The 16,040-nt window shown below is 46.0% G+C and overlaps 1 protein-coding gene across 3 annotated transcripts; it reads left to right on the forward strand.

The window, feature by feature from the left end:
- Window positions 1-3,614: 3,614 nt before the first annotated feature.
- Window positions 3,615-14,865, forward strand: LOC110504575 (moesin). Of its 3 annotated transcripts, none has more exons than XM_036970099.1 (14): window positions 3,615-5,094; window positions 5,345-5,428; window positions 6,890-6,985; window positions 7,101-7,223; window positions 9,930-10,081; window positions 10,452-10,535; window positions 10,717-10,863; window positions 10,985-11,081; window positions 11,363-11,526; window positions 11,610-11,740; window positions 11,832-11,974; window positions 12,289-12,372; window positions 12,706-12,918; window positions 13,493-14,865. In XM_036970099.1, exons 1-14 carry the CDS (start codon window positions 5,068-5,070, stop codon window positions 13,655-13,657), a joined length of 1,710 nt encoding a protein of 569 aa, XP_036825994.1. In that variant the 5' UTR covers window positions 3,615-5,067; the 3' UTR covers window positions 13,658-14,865. The 3 variants fall into 3 exon arrangements, with proteins under 3 accessions (XP_036825994.1, XP_036825995.1, XP_036825996.1); XM_036970100.1 differs by having other exon boundaries at window positions 3,615-4,110; XM_036970101.1 differs by having other exon boundaries at window positions 3,617-5,094; window positions 12,322-12,372; window positions 13,493-14,863.
- Window positions 14,866-16,040: the final 1,175 nt, after the last annotated feature.

A 16,040-nucleotide genomic window follows, 5' to 3' on the forward strand; every position in this document is an offset into this window, starting at 1 on the left:
ACCGATCCTGTAGAGTTTAAAAAATAATGAGAGACATATAGTTGAAGTCAGAAGGTTACGTACACCTTAGCGAAATACATTTAAACTCAGTTTTTCACAATTCCTGACATTTAATCCTAGTAAAAATTCCCTGTTCTAAATCAGGATCACCACTTTATTTTAAGAATGTGAAATGTCAGAATAATAGTAGAGAAAATTATTTATTTCAGCTTTTATTTCTTTCATCACATTCCTAGTGGGTCAGAAGTGTCACATCTGCTTCTGCCACATACCCTAGTGGATCCGGTGTCTCCTTGACCTGCAGCCACTCCTCCAGTACACTCTCTCTCTCCCCCTCCCTTTCTGTTTGTTTGTAATTGTGTTGTTGGAGACAGGTGTGCTGGAGTCCGAGCGGATCCTCACCAGCTGCAACCCGTTCCATAATCAATACCTCTACAAATACTCAGTCCTGCCACTTCCACTCTGCCAGATCGTAATCTCTGCTCAGTCAGTTTATGATTCTAGCTATTTGTGATTCTTCAAGATCCTGTTACCCTGCTGCGTCTGTTTCCCTGCTTGACGCTGTTTATCCTCTCCTCTGTTTATCCTGCTCTGACTGGTACCAGTCTCCTGTTCCACATCTCACCACCCTGCTACCCTGTTCTGGATTCACCACACCACCACTCCATTGGATTCCTCTCCGTACCTGTTTACCCTGTTCCAACCCAGCTCACTTCAACCTCAGCCTCCACATCTAGTTTCCTACCACTCATCTGAGCTTCCCCGGATCTGCACTCCATATCTCCTGCTTCTTCGAAAAGAAAGCACAGGGGCGGAGTTTCGGTGGCGTACCTGAGCGCTGTGAGAGCATGGCTCCAATCCCAGCCTCGGACACGTCCACCTCCACTATGAATGTCAAAGAGGGATCCGGATGGGCCAGCACGGGAGCCGAAGTAAACAGAGCTCTTAGCTGCCCAAAAGCCCTGTCCGCCTCAGCCGACCACTGCAACCGTACAGGACCCCTCTTCAGCAGTGAGGTAATGGGAGCAGCAACCTGGCCAAAACCCCGGATAAATCTCTCCGGTAGTAATTGGAAAACCCTAAAAGGCCTGCACCTCCTTTACCGTGGTGGGAGTCGGCCAATTACGCACGGCTGCAATGCGGTCGCTCTCCATCTCCACCCCTGATGAGGAAATGCGATACCCATGGAAGGAGACAGACTGCTGAAAGAACAGGCATTTCTCAGCCTTGACATACAGGTCATGCTCCAACAGTCGTCCAAGTACCTTGCGCACCAAGGACACATGCTCGGCGCGTGTAGCGGAGTTAATCAGAATGTCATTGATATACACCACTACACCCTGCCCGTGCAGGTCCCTGAAAATCTTGTCTACAAAGGAGTGGAAAACTGATGGAGCATTCATCAACCCGTACGGCATGATGAGGTACTCATAATGCTCTGTCTTCCACTCGTCTCACTCCCGGATAGGCACCAGGTTATACGCACTCCTCAGATTCAGTTTTGTGAAGAAGCGCGCCCCATGCATTGACTCAATCGCCATGGCGCTAAGAGGTAGCGGGTAACTGTACCTCACCGTGATTTGATCGAGACCTCTATAGTCAATACATCCTTCTTCTTCACAAAAAAGAAACTCGAGGGGGCGGGTGAAATAGAGGGCCGAATGTAACCTTGACGCAGGTATTCAGAGACATATGTCTCCATAGCCGCTGTCTCCGCTTGTGACAGGGGATACACATGACTCCTGGGAAGCGCAGCGTCTGCCAGGAGATTTATTGCACAATCCCCCCCATCGATGAGGTGGTAATTGAGTCGCCTTCTTTTTACAGAAGGCGAGAGCCAAATCGGCATATTCTGGGGGGATGTGCACGGTGAAGACCTGGTCTGGACTTTCCACCGTGGTAGCACCAACGGCAACCCATACATACCTCCCTGAGCACTCTCGGGACCACCCCGTGAGAGACCTCTGTTGCCAGGAAATAGTGGGGTTATGCAGAGCCAACCAGGGAAGGACTAGTACCACAGGAAACACAGGAGAGTCAATGAGGAAGAGGCTGATTCTCTCCTCATGATCCCCCTGCATAACCGTGGCCAAGGAGATGGTGGCCTCCCTGATTAGCCCGGACCCTAATGGTCGACTATCCAGAGTGTGTACTGGGAAGGGTCTAACTACAGGAAAAATGGGGATTCCTAACCTAATGGCTAATGCTCTGTCGATAGAATTCCCAGCTGTGCCTGAATCGACAAGCGCCTTATGCTGGGAATGTGGAGAAAACTCATGGAAAAAAACAGGCACAAACAGGTGATCAACAGAGGACTCTGGATGAGTGTGGTGCGAACTCACCTGGGGTGACGCCAGAGTGCCCTGCCTGTTGCCTCGACTCCCAGAGGAACCAACACGGCACCGACCAGCAGTGTGTCCTCTGAGGCCACAGATGGCGCACGTAATGGCTCCTCCTCCAGTCTCCCTATGAGCAGGCCTTCCTAACTCCATGGGCACCGGAGCGGGGGTGCTGGAAGATGACACCGACAGAGCCCCCTCTGGACGTCCGCGGGTGACCAGCGGGTTATCCAACCGGATGGACAAATCCACCAGTTGGTCAAAGGAGATGGTGGCATCCCTGCAGGCCAGCTCACGTCAGACGTCCTCTCGTAGGCTGCATCGATAGTGGTCGTTCTGGCATGCTCCGGGGGTCAAGGTCCGGAATTCCAGGGCGAATTCCTTGGTGCTCCTCGTCCCCTGCCTCAAATGGAAGAGCCTCTCCCTTGCCGCTCTACCCTCAGGTGAATGGTTGAAGACGGCCCGGAAGCGACGGGTGAACTCCTCGAAGTGGTCCTTCACTCCACACAGAGTTTTCCCACTCCAGCTCTCTTCCCGTGAGGCAGGAGACGAGGGCAGCCACTCTCTCCCTTCCCGAGGGAGCTGTGTGCACAGTGGTCAGGTAGAGGTCCAGTTGTAACAAGAATCCCTGGCACTGTACTGCTGTTCCATCATACTCCCTGGGAAGGGAGAGACGCATCCCACTGGGACTGGCTCCGACCTGGGACTGGTAGAGGTAACCCCGGTTGTGCTGGTCGAGGCACTGGTGAGACTCCCTGTCTCTCCCAGCGGTCCATGGTTTGTACAGCGCGATCCATCATGGCACCAAGTTGATTTAACATTGACGAATGTTCCTGGACACGCTCCTCGACTCCTCTAACCAGGGTACCTGCTCCTGCTGACTCTATGGTTCGGTGTGTAATTCTGTTAAGAGTGTGTAGCGGAGGCGAAGTCAGGTGCAGGAGAGCAGAGTGTAGCAAACAGGCGCACTTTAATTCGGTTCCAAATTGACAGCACAATAAAAGTGCCAAAACCACGGAAATAACAAAAGCAGTGCGCATGACAAACCACATAACAATAAACAATTACACACATGTGATTGATGGGAAACAGAGGGCTAAATAAATGTAGATTGATTAGGGAATGAAAACCAGGTGTGTATGGGACAAGACAAAACAAATGGACATATGAAAAATGGAGCGGCAATGGCTAGAAAGCCGGGGACATCGATCGCCGAAACGCCGCCCGAACAAGGACTAACCGACTTGCCAAAACTATAGTTTGTTAACAAGAAATTTGTGGAGTGGTTGAAAAACGAGTTTTAATGACTCCAACCTAAGTGTATGTAAACTTCCGACTTCAACTGTACATAGAACTAGGAAAAAATGCCTTGAGTGTTGGGTTTAGTAAGTGCTTTTACCTTGGCTAGTGGCAATGTGGTCTAATGTTAAGGCAGTACTACAGTATATTATCAACATTGTCTTATCGTATATCTCATTCGAAATGATTGTATTCTAAAGGTGGATGTAAAATCAGTGTCTTGGGTGCTATTTTGCGGTGGGCCTGTGAGGGTCAAGTGTTAGTACACCGCCCTAATCCACCTTGAGTTAGATTCCTGGGCTGCCATTGGATTATTCCTGAGAACACAACAATGGATTTTTTGAATTCAACATAATCCCAGTGAATATTGCAAGCACTTTCATATGACTCTGTGTAGAGGAAGCGAATGCCTAAAGAAGGACCTCTCAGGAACTTAATAACATAGTAGATTAAAGATCTACAAATGTCTTCTGTGAGTATCCATTTATTCTCTTTATCCTACGACATCTGGATTGAAGTTAAGATGTGGCTGTCTGTGTAAGATTAGTGTGAGATTGTGTACATTTAGCATTTGACAGTAAGACAAGGCTAACTTTTTCCCATAGTGACACAGAATAATGGGCTAGAAAAGTTTATTCTAGGATCTGTTCTGGACACAGTGCTTAGTTTCTTGGCTGTTTTTGTTTTTTGATGGATTTGTGATTTTGTGAGTTGTGATTTTCAGCCATTTTAAAGGCTTACCATGTTACCATCCTGAGTTATACCGTGTTTGTTAAAAGTGAAGTGTTTGTTTGTTAACCACTCAAATCAGACACAAATGTTTTTTAGAAGTTTGAGCTTCAACACAACATTGTTCTGTGTGATACTTGTAGTACAGTGATTTCACTCAATTTTGAAACTCAATCTTTTATATCTTAGCTCTTTTGAGTAATATAAACATTTTACTTGTAGAAACATTCCATATTTTTTGTGGTTGAAGTATTCTGGCCAGAGTAGACCGATATGATCAACATTAAACATATGAGAATTGGACTACTTATGGGCCTCCCTAGTTGGCCTGGCCCGCTCTGTTCTCTGCTGTTTTGTAACTTTATTCCAGTTCGCTCCATAATCAGTGTTAAAAACCACTTCAGAAACCCTAGCGGTGGTTACCTGGGGTAGATTAGAATTTATTAGAAAAACGTTATTGTCCACACAATGTGGGAACTTTCACTAACATGATTGACATTAAAACAATGACCGCAACAACAGAAACCTACACTACAGTTCTGTGTGGATCATGGGGTCCTAGAATTAACCTTCCCCTGTTCTGAGAATACTCTCAACTCTATTTTGTTCTGAGAATTCTCCCTAAACAATATTTCACGTTTAAAAATACCTTGTGGGCTTCATGTTTTGACTGTAGTCCCCTACGACCTCTTGCGATTGGATGATCCTGCAGGTTGAACAGAAAAATGTAAGAAACATAATTATATTATATTTTTGGGGCCTTTTACCTCACAAAAAACCTAGCACACCATTTTACAATCATAGTAAGAGACATACAATTCGCTTAGCCCCTTAGTACATTGCATGCCTGTCCCCTATTATAAGCCAAACTACCCATTATACCAACCATTACTCTAGCTATGTGTTTTAACAGGCTATTAGTTCTCTCTCCTCCCATTCATACTCCAGTTTGTGTCTATGTGAATGCCCTCTGGTAGATCAATGTTCGCGTCACCACCATGGACGCTGAGCTGGAGTTCGCCATCCTGCCCAGCACCACTGGCAAACAACTCTTCAACCAGGTACATGGACAGACCGACTGGCGGACAAACCGACTGGCGGACTGGCGGGCAGACAGACAGACTGGCGGACACACCGACTGGCGGACAGACAGACTGGCGGACAGACAGACTGGCGGACAGACCGACTGGCAGACTGGCGGGCAGACAGACAGACTGGCGGACACACCGACTGGCGGACAGACAGACTGGCGGACAGACAGACTGGCGGACAGACAGACTGGCGGACAGACTGACTGGCGGACAGACTGACTGGCGGACAGACCGACTGGCGGACAGACCGACTGGCGGACAGACCGACTGGCGGACAGACCGACTGGCGGACAGACAGACTGGCGGACAGACAGACTGGCGGACAGACTGACTGGCGGACAGACTGACTGGCGGACAGACCGACTGGCGGACAGACCGACTGGCGGACAGACCGACTAGCGGACAGTCAGACTGGCGGAAAGACTGACTGGCGGAAAGACTGACTGGCGGACAGACAGACTGGCGGAAAGACCGACTGGCGGAAAGACCGACTGGCGGACAGACCGACTGGCAGACAGACAGACAGACTGGCGGACAGACAGACTGGCGGACAGACCGACTGGCGGACAGACCGACTGGCGGACAGACAGACTGGCGGAAAGACAGACTGGCGGACAGACCGACTGGCGGACAGACCGACTGGCGGACAGACCGACTGGCGGAAAGACAGACTGGCGGACAGACAGACTGGCGGACAGACCGCCTGGCGGACAGACAGACTGGCGGAAAAACCGACTGGCGGACAGACAGACTGGCGGACAGACAGACTGGCGGACAGACAGACTGGCGGACAGACCGACTGGCGGACAGACAGACTGGCGGACAGACAGACTGGCGGACAGACAGACTGGCGGACAGACCGACTGGCGGACAGACCGACTGGCGGACAGACAGACTGGCGGACAGACCGACTGGCGGACAGACCGACTGGCGGACAGACCGACTGGCGGACAGACCGACTGGCGGACAGACAGACTGGCGGACAGACCGACTGGCGGACAGACAGACTGGCGGACAGACCGACTGGCGGACAGACAGACTGGCGGACAGACAGACTGGCGGACAGACAGACTGGCGGACAGACCGATTGGCGGACAGACCGACTGGCGGAAAGACAGACGGACAGACAGACAGACTGGCGGGCAGATAGACAGACTGGCGGGCAGACAGACAGACAGACAGACTGGCGGGCAGACAGACAGACAGACAGACTGGCGGGCAGACAGACAGACAGACAGACTGGCGGGCAGACAGACAGACAGACTGGCGGGCAGACAGACAGACAGACTGGCAGGCAGACAGACAGACAGACTGGCGGGCAGACAGACAGACTGGCGGGCAGACAGACAGACAGACAAGCGGACGGACAGATAGACAGAAAAATCTCTGTTTCCTGCACAACAGACAATCTTTTTCTTCATTGTTGTGTAGATAGTGAAAACCATCGGGCTGAGAGAGACCTGGTTCTTTGGCCTACAGTACCAGGACAGCAAAGGCTTCTCTACCTGGCTCAAACTCAACAAGAGGGTGAGTACATCCTAACTACTCTGCTCAGACAGTAACAACATACAGAACTGTCTCACACACTTCCACGTTAATTCATTCACTTATTTACTCACTCATGTTGTTGCAATGTTCCCAGGTGACAGCTCAGGATGTACGCAGGGAGAACCCTCTGTTGATAAAGTTCAGGGCCAAGTTCTACCCTGAAGACGTAGCTGAGGAACTGATCCAAGAGGCCACGCAACGACTTTTCTTCCTGCAGGTCATACACACAAGCGCACACACACATGAGCTGGCCAGATACACACACATACTGTACATCAAATCAAGGTTTATGTGTCACGTGCACAGGAAACAACAGGCGTGAACAGGACAGATAAAATGTTTACTTACAAGCTCTTCCTCAACAATGCAATGTTCAATATCAAAGGTAAAGGAATAGAAACCAAAATAGGCTCTTATAAAGAGCACTGAGTCAATACTAGGTCACTCTCACTCAGATACCATATTAAAAACTGAGTCAACACTAGGTCACTCTCACTCAGATACCATATTAAAAACCGAGTCAACACTAGGTCACTCTCACTCAGATATCATATTAAAAACTGAGTCAATACTAGGTCACTCTCACTCAGATATCATATTAAAAACTGAGTCAACACTAGGTCACTCTCACTCAGATATCATATTAAAAACTGAGTCAATACTAGGTCACTCTCACTCAGATATCATATTAAAAACTGAGTCAACACTAGGTCACTCTCACTCAGATATCATATTAAAAACTGAGTCAATACTAGGTCACTCTCACTCAGATATCATATTAAAAACTGAGTCAATATTAGGTCACTCTCACTCAGATATCATATTAAAAATTGAGTCAACACTAGGTCACTCTCACTCAGATATCATATTAAAAACTGAGTCAATACTAGGTCACTCTCACTCAGATATCATATTAAAAACTGAGTCAATACTAGGTCACTCTCACTCAGATATCATATTAAAAACCGCAAACATTTCTACCCACACTATGGCAAATGTGAAGAAAATTCTCTACACCCCATGACAAAATCAGTAGAATGGCATGGAATTAGTTATGCAAATCAGTAGAATGGCATGGAATTAGTTATGCAAATCAGTAGAATGGCATGGAATTAGTTATGCAAATCAGTAGAATGGCATGGAATTAGTTATGAAAATCAGTAGAATGGCATGGAATTAGTTATGCAAATCAGTAGAATGGCATGGAATTAGTTATACAAATCAGTAGAATGGCATGGAATTAGTTATGCAAATCAGTAGAATGGCATGGAATTAGTTATGCAAATCAGTAGAATGGCATGGAATTAGTTATGCAAATCAGTAGAATGGCATGGAATTAGTTATACAAATCAGTAGAATGGCATGGAATTAGTTATGCAAATCAGTAGAATGGCATGGAATTAGTTATGCAAATCAGTAGAATGGCATGGAATTAGTTATACAAATCAGTAGAATGGCATGGAATTAGTTATAAATCTTCTTTGACGCATGGCAAGATGTGTAGAATTACAGCATTTCTCTACTAAAATGTCCCATTTCCTCTCCGCTGTCAAGAAGGGTCTACACAACATTTCACTTAGGAACATTTAAATCAACAAAATGTAATTTAGGTCCCTCAAAAGGCCAGGGTCGGCTCTCACTGCCAGGGAGATTATGCAGACCTTCGAGCCACTGCAGCCCCTCATGATGAGTTCAGATTTTTGGTGGGAGGGGGGGGGGCAACCCCATCTCTGTTGTAAATAATCAGAATTCATGTAAACATTCGAGCTGATCTCTTGGCACAACTTATGGGGTATGTTGAGCATAGGGACAGGGGAAATTGAGCCGCCTTGGGGGTAAGTCGGTGATGGTGTGGTTGCTGGTAGGTCAAAGTTGATTTCATGGAATGGGGGTGTGGTGTATGGTATATCTTAAATGTATGCCTACATTCATATTGAGGCCCAGAGGCCCAGGTACATGTTCGTTATCTTTTTTGGCAATGTACTGTCGTGGAATTCTAATCAATAATGAGGAGAGACAAGGTCAATCACCAATCAGTATTTTACTTTACTCAAAAGATACTAATAAAACAGCGAGTGAGTCTGGTCGACCCAACACTTTTGAGTAGCTCTGACAGAGAACGAATACAAATATCTCTTATAGCAAAGATACACCTTCTTATTCTACATGACAAACAACAGATGTGTGGAATGGGTCAAAAGGTGAGACTTGATATATGAGAAAGGAGTTTCCCCCAGCCAGATAGCATTTGCTGTGAAGACTGTTCTTATTGTATAGAACCCAGAGTTTGGCCCCTGAGACAAGGTTCCTCATCACTATCCTCTCATACCCGAGCCGTCTCTCCCCGGTACCTTACAAGAACAAACACCAACTCATTCTAGGAAATGCATGCTGTCGGTTCTATCACCAACCCATTAAATCAATTGTCAGCGAATAAGCCTCAAAGGCTCCTCTCAGGTCACACAGACACAGATGAGCAAGTACTAATAGAAGCCTATTCTATTGCACAAAACAACTACTCGATGCAACATAATCTTGTCATTTCTCCAACCTAGTACCTCTTCAATGTCCTTCAGTCTATGTTTTCCTCCCTTTCTGCTGCTCTAATGGACTTCTTCCCTTCTCTCACTTCCTTGGCTGCTCTCTGAAGAACCTCACGGGGGGCTAGAACCCTGCTTGTTTTACTTTTGTTTACACGGAGCATGAGGATGTTTGCTCTAGTATAGTATTACACATTACACAATAATTACGATAAATGAAATGGATGATCAATCAATGGATCAATAAAAAAAGGTACTATCTAGAAACAAGGGTAGCTCCACTTACCCCACTCTCCCCTACACATACAGTACATGTATGTGTATAAGGATGTACACAGGTCAGACACACATACGAGCTGGTCACACACTGTTTGTCACTGCAGGTGAAGGAAGGCATCCTGAATGATGATATCTACTGTCCTCCGGAGACGGCTGTGCTGTTGGCCTCCTACTCTGTTCAGACCAAACATGGAGACTACAAGAAGGACTACCACTTCCCTGGTTACCTCAGCAGGGACAAGCTGCTTCCCCAGAGGTGTGTCGTCTCTCCCCGTCCCCCTGTGTGACATTCCTCAGCCCACAAACAGAAGCTAAACTGGTGAAATGGTCCACTGAATTTGTTGATCTTCTATTCCAAGTCTCCCTGAATGTTCCTCTGATTGTTGTCTCCCATACTTAGATTAGTGTTGGGGTCAATTCCATTTCATTTAGCAGACACTCTTATCCAGAGAGACTTACAGGAGCAATTAGGGTTAAGTGTCTTTCATCAACAGATTTTTTCACCTAGTCGGCTAGGGGATTTGAAACAACAACCTTTTGGTTACTGGCCCAACGTTCTTAACCGCTAGTCTAACGTCCTCTCTCTACCCCTTTAATTGAACCCTTCTCGTGTCCTCTACCCCTAGAGTTCTGGAGCAGCACAAGCTGAACAAGGAGCAGTGGGAGAATAGAATAAAGGTGTGGCATGAGGAGCACAAGGGAGTGCTGAGGTAAGACCACATGTCCTCTCTACTCACAGTCCTCTCAGTCCTCACTCACAGTCCTCACTACTCACAGTCCAACCCAAGTTAACACTGGCTTACTTCTATTGCACTGATTGTCTGTGTGTGTCTGTATCGGTGTCTGTATCTGGTCCTGTACATGTGTTTGTGTCTGTCTGTCTGTCCCCAGGGAGGATGCCATGGTGGAGTATCTGAAGATAGCTCAGGATCTAGAGATGTATGGAGTCAACTACTTCAGCATCAAGAACAAGAAGGGTTCAGAGCTGTGGCTGGGGGTAGACGCTCTGGGCCTCAATATATACCAGAACACTGACAGGTGTTTAACTACATCTGAATTCCCCATATGTTCATCATGATATTAGACGACTTTTGAAGTGTGAAAACATTGGATAAACGTTGATTTTGGAGTGAACTATTCTACAGTGTTTTCTTTATAGGATGACCCCTAAGATCGGCTTCCCATGGAGTGAGATCAGAAACATTTCCTTCAACGACAAGAAGTTTGTTATAAAGCCCATGGACAAGAAAGCCCCGGTACGTCACCTTTGTTTCTTTGTCTGCTGTATATTTGGTTATAATTCAAACCTCTGATAGTACCTGTTTGTTAAGTACAGAATAAAGGTCACGTTATTTTTTCAAGAGGCACTGATAACCACACGAGGCACTGATAACCACACGAGGCACTGATAACCACACGAGGCACTGATACCCACACGAGGCACTGATACCCACACGAGGCACTGATACCCACACGAGGCACTGATAACCACACAATGCACTGATAACTACATTTGTGGTGACTGGGTCTCTTTCAGGATTTTGTGTTCTACGCCTCTCGTCTGCGTATCAACAAACGTATCCTGGCGTTGTGCATGGGGAACCATGACCTGTACATGAGGAGGAGGAAGCCAGACACCATCGAGGTCCAGCAGATGAAGGCCCAGGCCAGAGAGGAGAAGACTAAGAGACAGATGGATAAGTGAGGACAGAGAGAGGGGGAAAGAGAGAGAGAGATAATGTTGTTAGCAGGTGTTTACTCATCCCTCATATCCCTCATTCCAGAGCTCTGCTTGAGAGCGAGAAGAAGAAGAGAGAGAATGCGGAGAAGGAGACAGAGAAGATCGCCAGAGAAACCATGGAGCTGATGGGCAGACTGAAACAGATTGAGGAAGAGACCAAGAAAGCTCAGGAAGGTCAGACTCTTTCTGTCTTCTGACAGTGGGTGTGCGTGTGTGTGTGTGTGTGTATAAATATATATATATATATATATATATATATATATAGAGCTGGAGGAGCAGACTCGCAGGGCCCTGGAGCTGGAGAAGGAGAGGACATTTGCCCAGGAGGAGGCAGAGCGTCTGGAGAAAGAGGCCAAGGCATCCCTCCTACAGCAGACAGAGAGCCAGATGAAGAACCAGGAGAACCTGGTACACACACACAGAGATACATGCACAGACACCACACACAGACAGACAGCCACCACACACACATAGACACCACACACAGACAGACAGCCACCACACACAGATACATGCATGCACACAGACAGACAGACAGACAGACAGACAGACAGACAGACAGACAGACAGACAGACAGACAGACAGACACATGCACAGACAGCCACCACACACAGATACATGCACAGACAGCCACCACACACAGACACGTGCACAGACAGTCAGATAGACAACCACATACACATTAGCAGGCTCCTGTGTTATTCTACGGTTCTCTTTCCAGGCCACTGAGCTGACCTCTAAGATCTCCCTTCAGGAGGACGTAAAGAAGGAGAAGGACAACAATACAAAGAGATGGCAGAAAAGGGTGAGAGAGAATAAATGAATGTGTGTGTGTGTGTGTGTGTGTGTGTTGGCGCAACCCTCTATCTAACCACAGTGCTTCAATGTGAGCGTGTGTGTGTGTGTGTGTGTGTGTGTGTGTGTGTGTGTGTGTGTTGGCGCAACCCTCTATCTAACCACAGTGCTTCAATGTGAGCGTGTGTGTGTGTGTATGTGTGTGTGTGTGTGTTGGCGCAGCCCTCTATCTAACCACAGTGCTTCAATGTGAGCGTGTGTGTGTGTGTGTGTGTGGTGTGTGTGTGGTGTATGTGTGATAGCACTATCCACTGTGAGCGGTCATGTGTGTGTTTGTCGTCAGACGGTCATGGTGGAGGTTGATTTGGAGCGGGCCAAAGAAGTTCTGAAGACTAAAGACATCCAGGACTGTGTGCAGGGGGACCACGACGAGACCGACGAGACCAGCGCTGAGGCCAGCGCCGAGCTGACGTCACCAGGCATGGTCAGAGACCGCAGCGAGGAGGAACGCATGACGGAGGCTCAGAAGAACAAACGGCTACAGAAACACCTCAAGGTCAGAAACACCTAGGGGAACTCTAGGAACTTTTTTCCCATTAGTCCCACAAAATGTTTTGCATTGTCAGCAGTCAAGTTCTCAAGAAGCAAAGTGTCACTGGGACACATCATCGTGATGACGTGAACACCTCTTCCTGAAAGTCCAATATCTTGAAAATTTGGCTGCTGACATGCTAATCATTTTGGAACTGTATCATCAGTGGACTAATTAAACAAATACCACAAGATAGTTTTTGAGTGGAGTTCCCCTTTAACCCATAAGCCATGAACTTTAACCCTAACCCATGACCCTAATTCATGACCATAACAGAGGCCCAGAAGAATGAATGGCTATACAAAGGTCAGACCCTACCTTAACATTTAACCTATGACCTTAACCTAACAATAACCCTGTATACCTGGTTGGGTTCCATCCTGACTAAATGTAAAAATGTCCTCCCGCTCTGAGCTGAGAGATATAGTTCTGAGACCACATGCGTTACACATGTCCTACACATTCCTTCCAATGTTTTAGTACATTATGTTGATGCTCCACCAGTTTATTTGTGTCCTTGTTCTCCGTTTGTCCTCAGGTCCTGAGTACTGAGTTGGCCAGCGCTCGAGACGACAGTAAGAATACTCCCAACGACCTGATCCACGCGGAGAACGTTAAGGCCGGCCGGGACAAGTACAGGACCCTCCGTCAGATACGACAGGGCAACACCAAGCAACGCATCGACGAGTTTGAGTCCATGTGAGAGAGAGAGAGAACAAGAGTCTGTACTGAATCTATGTATTTGAATGGAAGTCATATAGGCAGGTACCGTGTAATTATAACGTCAACAGGTACAGTGTAATTATATCGTTAACAGGTACAGTGTAATTATAACGTCAACAGGTACCGTGTAATTAGAACGTCAACAGGTACAGTGTAATTATATCGTTAACAGGTACAGTGTAATTATAACGTCAACAGGTACAGTGTAATTATAACGTCAACAGGTACAGTGTAATTATATCGTTAACAGGTACAGTGTAATTATAACGTCAACAGGTACAGTGTAATTATAACGTCAACAGGTACAGTGTAATTATAACGTCAACAGGTACAGTGTAATTATAACGTCAACAGGTACAGTGTAATTATAACGTCAACAGGTACAGTGTAATTATAACGTCAACAGGTACAGTGTAATTATAACGTCAACAGGTACAGTGTAATTATATCGTTAACAGGTACAGTGTAATTATAACGTCAACAGGTACAGTGTAATTATAACGTCAACAGGTACTGTGTAATTATAACGTCAACAGGTACAGTGTAATTATAACGTCAACAGGTACAGTGTAATTATAACGTCAACAGGTACAGTGTAATTATAACGTCAACAGGTACTGTGTAATTATAACGTCAACAGGTACAGTGTAATTATAACGTCAACAGGTACAGTGTAATTATAACGTCAACAGGTACAGTGTAATTATAACGTCAACAGGTACAGTGTAATTATAACGTCAACAGGTACAGTGTAATTATTGCTTTATTGACTTTGTAAGCACCCACTTTCTCTCCCCAGTAGTGTTTTGTCTACTGTGACTAGAGATTGCCATCTACTGGCTGTAACATACATTCATGTTTGCTAAAGTCACATTCTGTGGACTACAGACTGTAGGCTACTAGTACAACAATCAAAGTGAGTGATGACATTATTACTACATCATTCCTGTTGCTTTTGGTTTTTACAATCTTGAAATGCATCTATGCAAAATAATCCTTAGCTGATACACTATAAAAGCCATATTTTTCTGTATGCATAGTTTAGTGAGAGGAACGCTTAGAGGTTATTTACAATATTTACAATGGATGTCATTTCACAGATATAAATGAGCACCAAATTTGTTAAGTGTTTTGCTATGAGTCAAATAAATACCATTAACCAACATTGAATATGTGTTGAGTGCTGTGCATATAGCTACTGTCTCAATCTGTTATGATTGTCACTCTGGTCATCTGTTATAGGCTGTTATGATTGACGTGTGTGTGTATGTGTCTGCAGTGTGTGTGTCATGTGTTTGTCTACAGTGTGTGTGTGTGTGTGTGTTTGTGTGTCCGCAGTGTGTGTGTGTCATGTGTTTGTCTGCAGTGTGTGTGTGTGTGTGTGTTTGTGTGTCTGCAGTGTGTGTGTGTGTGTTTGTGTGTCTGCAGTGTGTGTGTGTGTGTTTGTTTGTGTGTCATGTGTTTGTCTGCAGTGTGTGTCATGTGTTTGTGTCTGCAGTGTGTGTGTGTGTGTGTGTGTCTGCAGTATGTGTGTGACATTTGTTTGTAAGGAGTGTGTTTTTCAGTAGGCCTGATATGACTGATAGGATACAGTAAGCGCAGTAAAAAATTTAATATATTTTGATTCAAAGTAGAATTGTAAGGAAACCAGCTGCAATAGGATTGTGAGTTTGTTCAACAAAAATGTTCTTGAACAAAACTCACAATCCTATTGTAGCTGGCTGCCTGACGTTGAAACAACATTGTCTTTTAGTTTTTTAAAGTGTTATGAAATCTGAGGTCTACTACACTGGAAGACAGCATCCCTCTCTAAGAAAAACACAGTTATCTTCTGTGGGAAGTAGGCCATTGAACAGCTCAGTTACAAGAGCAGACTCCCAGTTAGTGAATTCATCTTAAAATAGTTTAATATTTAACCATTATTTAACTAGGCAAGTCAGTTAAGAACAAATTCTTATTTTACAATGACGGCCCAAACCTTCTCCTAACCTGGATGACGCAGGGGGCCAATTGTGCGCCGCACTATGGGACTACCGATCACGGCCGGTTGTGATACAGCCCGGGATCGAACCAGGATCTGTAGTAACGCCTCGCCTCACTCAAGAGCACATATAGTTAGGTGGGACAAACAGTTTCAGTCATAGTAAGTACATTTTCCATAAGTGAAGTTGTAAGATAGGCTACATAAGTTCATAATGCTGTCTTAACAGATGCCATATAATTGCTGACATGTAACACAAACAGAACACAGGATGTGCCATAGCGCTCAATCGCTGTTTCTAAACAGATTACAGGAGCGTCTGTGGGTCAGAAAAAACACGGACAACTCACTAATGTTGTGTTATTGCACTGGAGGAAGAGTG

This window comes from Oncorhynchus mykiss, chromosome 31, assembly GCF_013265735.2.
Source record: "Oncorhynchus mykiss isolate Arlee chromosome 31, USDA_OmykA_1.1, whole genome shotgun sequence".
In the NCBI taxonomy this organism is placed as follows: Eukaryota; Metazoa; Chordata; class Actinopteri; order Salmoniformes; family Salmonidae; genus Oncorhynchus; species Oncorhynchus mykiss.